Here is a 6,943-nt window from a genome sequence, read left to right as displayed (position 1 = left end):
AAGGAACTTGTTCAAGGGGTTGGGTAGGCCCAGAGCGAGGAATGGCTGAGTCCTGCTATCCTACACAAAATATTCACCTTTTCTGATTTCTACCATATGCGGACTGCTAAATGCTGTACAATCACCAAAATGCAGGGTCGGGGGTGGTGTGTTGGGGGTGGGGGGGTGGTGTAATAATAAGGAAGAAAGTCCTTGTGATCTGGACAAATATTCAACTTTCAACAGTTTATAAATAGTTCTTTCTATGAAATCCATTGAGGTGGTTCACAATATAGACATGTTACATTCACCTCTTTTTGACGTTTGAGCAGTGAAAAATCGAATGATAATGATGAGAGTTACGAGACTGCTGTTGTTCTGCTAACAGCACATTTTTAATCTCTTTTAACAGACTGAAAACTGGGTGCTTAGGATATCGGTGGTATTTTTGACTGGACTTTTGCCTGTTCCTGTACCATCACCTCCTAGGTTATTAATTCTATACGCTGTAGATTTCACCTCTCTCGGCCCTGGATGTTGATGATTTCTAAGTTTGTTTGCGGGTGACAGCTTGATTAATCAAATAATTCCTATCCAATGATCCACTGTTTTCTAAACCATATCACTAATAAAGGGAGGGACAGTGTGGGAGAAAGGGGACAGAGAAAGAGATAAAGGGGGAAGGGGACGGACATCCTGTTAAACCCAATTTCAACAGCGCTATATAAAAAAGACAAGTGGAGGATTCACAAGCTGTAAGTAACTGGGTGAGTTTCTTAACCAAACGTATCTGTCTATAAACTGAACAAGTCCCCGTGACTGGGAAAGTATAACTTGAGCAAGGGCGCACAGCAGCAACTCAAAAACCTAGCAGCTTTTGAAGAGGAACAAAGAAAGAGTTTGGGAGCAAGTCTCACATACACACAAACAGCCAATGCTGTAATATTTGGCCAGGTGTTTTCCTATTGTATTGTACGTGTGTGTGTTTGTGTGTAAATGTACACACAAACACAAAACACACACACAGTGTGCACCGACTGCCTGCTCACAAGAACGCTCCCCCTCCCTCAATTGAATTGTCAAGCCCACAGCACGGACTGAGGAGTAAGGAGTGACTGGAAGAGTGGTCCTTGCCAATACTACATTAGAACGAGACAAAAGGGTTCTTTTGTTGACCTCCAACGTTCCCGCTACTCTGTGGTCTTAACAGAGCCTTGTAATCACCAGGAGCAACTAAGTCAGCCATCCCAATCCCAATGTGTTCACAGTCCATTCAACTATTTCAGGATATGGAGAGGAAACAGCTTACATGTGGCTTACGTGAAAGAAGTTTTTAAGAAAAGCAAAAGAAAAAGTTTTGCAACTTCTCACTCTCTCGATTGGGAAACCGAGCAACTCTCCTTGGCCTCACTGCCGGCTTAATCTTCCGAGGCTTTAAGTAATTAAAGATCTTCCCCTCTATCTATATGGCCAAAGGCACCAAAATGGTTTGGGGGTGCACTGTAATGCTGAGTATAGTATTGGGGACAAACACCAAGTTCCCAGTCACTCCTCAAAGAGAATTGAAAATGTATGCGTTTGTTTTTTGTTAAAAAAAACGAAAACAGAATTAATTATCATAAGATGCGGCTGTTTACTAATCTGAAAGAAGCACTGAGGTAGACTGTGCCAGAAAAATTAATATCACTCCACCTCCATCGCCTTATTTATTTTTTTAAAAACTCATTGCCAACAATAATCTATCTTCCAATACGCTACTCGTTCCTGTGTTGACTGCAAATTGGGATTCTTTACAGTGATTTCTATAATATTAATAAAAATAAATAAAATATTAATTTCTTCAATATAAGAAAATCTTCAGAATTACAAAAAAAGTGTGAGATTTCTCTCTTGCCTGTAGTGTAGAGTGTCCATTTGCGTATTTAGAGTAAAGAACGTTCACTTGGCTTCTCGGTTTGTATAAAGAAGAATCTAGGCACCCTATTGTTAATTTTACACTATGTACAATAAAGCAAATCTGTTTAATAAGATTAACCTTTTCTCAGACAACATTAACCATGACCTCTATCAAGCACCCCTTTCTAAACAATTCTCCAGAAGGCAGCATAATGCATAAGTTCCTTGCCATTTCTCTCCACTGCTCTGTGCTCTCCTCTTCCCTTCCATCCTCAAGATCTAAACCGCAGCTCAGTTCCATGGGATCTCTCTTGCGCACACACACACACACACTCTGCTAAGCTTGGCACAAGCTAAATCAGTTCGTTGGAAAGCCTTTGCTTGGGCTGCACTCATTAGGACTGTTCTTACACACGATTTAGAATGAAATCTAATCGAACATCCCAAGCAAACCTGAATGCTTTCAGAGAGAAAATGAATCACAACCAAAATGGTTCAACAGAAGCTTTAGTGTCTGCGGGGAAAGGGGTTCGTAATCAAACATACAGGACATGTTCAGATCAGCCGGGGGTAGGCGGGGGGGGGGAGAAAGAGAGAGGAGATGAGCGGATATCGTCACAAAGTGCCTCAGAGTGAGAGAAACTTGGCCAAACCACTGAGCCGCACTTGTTAACCTGATAAAATCAACTTCCAATTCATCTGATAGCTGGGCACATTCTCACACCGCCAACCAATTCAGCCAAGCTGACACAGCACAGTGTGCAAAACACCCACCCTTCTGGCACTGTTCTTTCACAGAAGTGTGCCCAAGCCCCCAGGACTACCTCCGTTCTATGTTAGTGGCACAATAATGACACCCAGAGTGTGCTTGAATGAAGCGTGAGAGGGGGATTCATTCACATTACTACCAGTGGAGCTCAGTTATCAGATAAAGCACGATATTAATATGTATGAAATATGGCACCTGCATCTTTCTCGTCTACATTAAAAGCATCAACTTCTCCCTTCCTCCCATCCTATCCCTCCGAAGGTTGCTTGTATGCATCTCGCTCTAAAGCTGGGCTTTTTATTTTGCTTAGTAACATCTACACGGTCAAAGTGGCTTTTCTTCCTTATCAGCCTAACCCAGGAGAGTGAGTGTTCGAAGCAGTATTCTCCAATCTGTAGTCTCAAGCCCACCATTGGTTATCAACACCAGGCTGCAGCTCTGTGTAACTTAACATGGCAAGACGCATACAAATATTCAGTAAAAATCTCTCCTAAGGACTCTCAATAGTGATCAGAAGAGCCTCGGTAAGTATTGTATTGTACGCAACAGTTCTTATGTGTGTTTCCAAAGTTAACAACCTTATACACATGCACAAGGTTATAACCAATCTCTTCCTTCCCCTCTCCTCCCCTCCCCTCCCCTGTCAAGGATCATAAAACTCCCCAAGTTCTCTTTTTGCTGACAAGCCACAGACTTGCATTTCACAGCAATAGTTATCTTGACTTCCACTGGTTGGTTCATATCCTTTTCAGCATCTCTGCCTCTCCTCATCCCCCTCTATCTCCCATCACCGCCAAACCTAAGACAATAGGAAATCCGTTGACTGACTGGGACATACCAAAGCTTCTGCCTACGTTGCTTGTAGTTTGTTTTGCTGTTTAATCAAGAACTCTGGAATGAGGCCAAATGCTGTGAATCTTCTCGATTCCACCCTCTCTCTCCTCCCAATACCGCACCTCCACAGTCATAAAAAAAATTGAAACCTCACCAACCAAACTCCAACAAACTAACGCTTGACAACAACATATTCTTCCTCCACCTTAGCTACAATCCTCAACTTAACCGCGTTACAAACAAAGGTTTAAGACCCACTCGGATTGAGCCATTGGATGGATCGATGTTCTGCTCCTGCCTGAACCTATAAGTCACAAAATAACTTTTTGTTTAAACTATCAACCACCTTTACTCTCCGTTTTAAGTCACAGCTTTAAGAAGCACCTTTCTGACCCCAAAGGGCCACTAAAGAGCTTTTGCCTTTACCCAACCTTATCCTGTTTATTGATTTGTCCTTAACTGTTTCTCCTCCCGACAAATCATCTAAATCGAGAAAGACATTAGTTTCCTTTCTGTAATATGGCAGCCCGCTTATTATGAATAATAAATACAGCTTCTTTGGATGACTGGTTGGCCCTTAGGAACTGACTTCATTATTGCAAAGACCTTACGAGGAAGGGGGAAAAAAAAACATGAATTATTATGTACAAAAATATCGACGCACAGGAATTTTTTTCTTTTTAAAAAAAATCGGAACCCACAAAAAGAGAAAGCAGCAGCTTCTGGTCTGAGGAACTGTAATCCAACCTGTCTTTAAATGTCTCTCAGCCGTGATTTGTCTTTCTTTTTTTGTTGAAAAAAACAGGACATCAGTGTTTAAGCGTTGGTTGGAATTTGACAGAACATTCAGTTAACGTTGTGTGTGTGTGTGTGGCTTTTTTTCTGTCCTAAAAAAATTCCCACCATTTGTTTATAGAGTTCACGTATCAGGAGGAGGAACTCAACGTTAAGTTTAGGATTGCAGATGGTGTATTTTCCCCCCAAAATCTTTTAGCCTAAAACACTCCATTACATGAAAAGTCCCATTAGGTTGCTTCTCTCTCATCTCTGGGAACCACAGCTACAATAGCAGCCTTGGAAATGAGTCTCTGATTTACTTTGTACGCCTTGTACGTACGCCCATGTATATATTATGTATATATATATATTTATATATATTTATATGTGTGTGTGTTTTTTCTTTTCCTTGGTTTCTTCACAGTTTCGTACATGTACAACTAGCCACTTGGCGGAAAAAAATACGTTTGTCTTTCTTTCTTTTTTTCTTTCTTTCTTTCGTTTGCAAATACAAGGCCCTTGTTTCCCTTGTAAAGCAGCTACAGAGAGAGAGAAAAAGAAAAGAGTCCTGAGATTGTGAGGGCCTAACAAAACGAGAAATGAGAAACGTACGACAGGAGGTAGAAAGAAACCGCTATGAAGGACTTGATCTCGGCAAGGACAAGATGCGTCCGTTTTTCTTCCCACCGTTCATGTGCGTGTAGGGTATGTGTTCGTCGTAATTCCCTCGGAGGGCCGCGGTGGGCCCATTGTCCCGGCTGTGCCCGAGAGGGGCTTCAGTCTGTGAGTAAGAGGGGTCGAGGGGAATGCTTTCCATGTTCTCAAAATCCATGTCGTACTCCTCTGTGTCTGGAGGCTTGTTGCTCTCGCTGTAGAAGAAGGACAGGTCGCGGAAACTGGGGTGGAGATCGTCCTTAAGCATCTCGATGATGTCCACGAAGGCCGGCCGGGCTTTGGGGTTGTACTGCCAGCACATCTCCATCAGGCTGTGTCTGAGGCGAGACAGGGAAGGAGTTGAGTTTCCGCCAGGAATCATCGGGAGAAATTCGACTCAGCTAACGTTCGGCTGCCGTTTCACACTTGTATTCATGCAGTCCCTCCGCCTCGCCCCCTCCCTGGCCTCCTTCAAGACCTGTCCCAAGACCCTCCTCTTCGACTGTGCCTTCGATCACCCTCCTGCCCTCACCCTCCTGATCCCAACCACCAGCTCGAATGCGGATCCCTGACAGTGCCTTGGGACGTCCTCCTGGCGTGAAAGGCGCTATACAAATGTAATTTCTTCTGCAGCAATACAACAGTAGAGTGCGTTTGCATTCCCCCACCACCCACCACACACATCGTACCAACGTTGCATTCCCTATACCAGCCGCCTGTACGTGAGGTTGCCAATTTAGTGGCAATTTTGTGTTGTCAACCCCTTTGCCAACGGTGAATGTGGCTGCTAATACAGGGATGAAACAAAGCTGTACTTACAATCTTTCAGGACAGCTTTCCAGACGATCCAAAAACCCTCCTTCCATGACGAACTTCAGGACCTGTTCGTTGGACAGTCCCTGATATGGCTGTTCCGCTAACATACTGATCTCCCACAGAACAACTCCGAACGACCTGACAGCAGAAAGGAACAAGCAACAGGTAGACCGTCAAAACAGGTCGAAACATCTTGAGCGGTTTACCGTTTGCTTTGCTGACTCCACCGTAGGGTGAATTTGTCAAAGGACTTACCAATGGTGATGGGGGAATCAGTGACTGGGGAAGAAGAAAGAGGTGTGGAGAAGGGAGGAAGGGAGGATGGTGGGAGAGAGTGAGTGAGAGAGCAAAGGAGCAAGTGATGGAGGGAGGGGAAAGAGTTTGAATGTAGAGCTCAAATTTTTAAAGGTGGTTTTGAAGAGGGGAAGTGTGGCGTTGCAAAGAGAAGGGCTTCCGACCGACCGGGTTGCTTTGCAAATCTCAGACCGACTCACCAAACATCAGAGTACGTGGTGAACACTCCATCCTTCAGGGATTCTGGCGCCATCCATCGTACAGGGAGCAGCCCTTTGCCACCTTTACGATAGTAGTCGGTTTCGTATATGTCTCGTGTCATCCCAAAGTCTGGTTTGTTTTCGAAAAAAAAGGACATCCAACTGAGGACAGGACTCAACAACCGCACGCTACAGAAACGTGACACAGATTCAATTCACGTGGGGAAGTTGAATCGTTAGTGGTGGGTTATTAACAAATCCCACACGATTCACCCGACCACGAGCTCCATTAACTCCTCCCGTGGAAATAGGAAGGTGAAGGGGTGATATAAATGGAAGTTGCTGTTGTTGTTTATACGCAGCACGTTCTACGCTAAACGTTCCGTCAGGCACATTCAATCATAAAATGTATCAACCCACCTAGTCTGGTTTACCCACTCAATGATGACACTGTCTTTTCCTCTCCCCCACCCCCCACCCCCACCACTACCTCTCCCATCCTTACATTGTGCAAACCCATAACCCGGTGAATTCCTACCTCCGATCTTCACAGTGTAATCCTCGCCCACCATGCAGTTACGAGCCGCCAGGTCTCGGTGAACAAACTTCTTGGCGTTCAGGTAGGCCATTCCGTCTGCGATCTCGGCTGCCATCTGTACCATCTCTTTCAGGGTGGGCGGGGGGCGGCCCGGGTTATTCTGCAAAACAGCCAAACACTCCGTAA

The 6,943-nt window shown here is 44.4% G+C and overlaps 1 protein-coding gene across 2 annotated transcripts in view; it reads right to left on the bottom strand.

Moving 5' to 3' along the window:
* Nucleotides 1-662: 662 nt before the first annotated feature.
* LOC103181967 (insulin receptor) overlaps nucleotides 663-6,943 on the bottom strand; it is a 77,664-nt gene continuing 71,383 nt past the window's right edge. The window contains exons 19-22 of one of the 2 annotated variants that reach the window (XM_042342657.1): nucleotides 6,758-6,917; nucleotides 6,220-6,349; nucleotides 5,729-5,863; nucleotides 663-4,794 (exon numbers count right to left, since the gene is read on the bottom strand). In XM_042342657.1, the coding sequence (XP_042198591.1) occupies nucleotides 4,674-4,794; nucleotides 5,729-5,863; nucleotides 6,220-6,349; nucleotides 6,758-6,917 (546 nt within the window). In that variant the 3' untranslated portion in view covers nucleotides 663-4,673. Of the gene's footprint in view, nucleotides 5,248-5,728; nucleotides 5,864-6,219; nucleotides 6,350-6,757; nucleotides 6,918-6,943 lie in introns of both variants that reach the window. The other variant, XM_042342656.1, reaches the window with a different exon arrangement.

Source organism: Callorhinchus milii, unplaced genomic scaffold, assembly GCF_018977255.1.
Source record: "Callorhinchus milii isolate IMCB2004 unplaced genomic scaffold, IMCB_Cmil_1.0 Scaffold21, whole genome shotgun sequence".
In the NCBI taxonomy this organism is placed as follows: Eukaryota; Metazoa; Chordata; class Chondrichthyes; order Chimaeriformes; family Callorhinchidae; genus Callorhinchus; species Callorhinchus milii.
The sequence above is the reverse complement of the archived record's forward strand: the minus strand, read 5'-3'. Positions and strand labels throughout refer to the sequence as shown.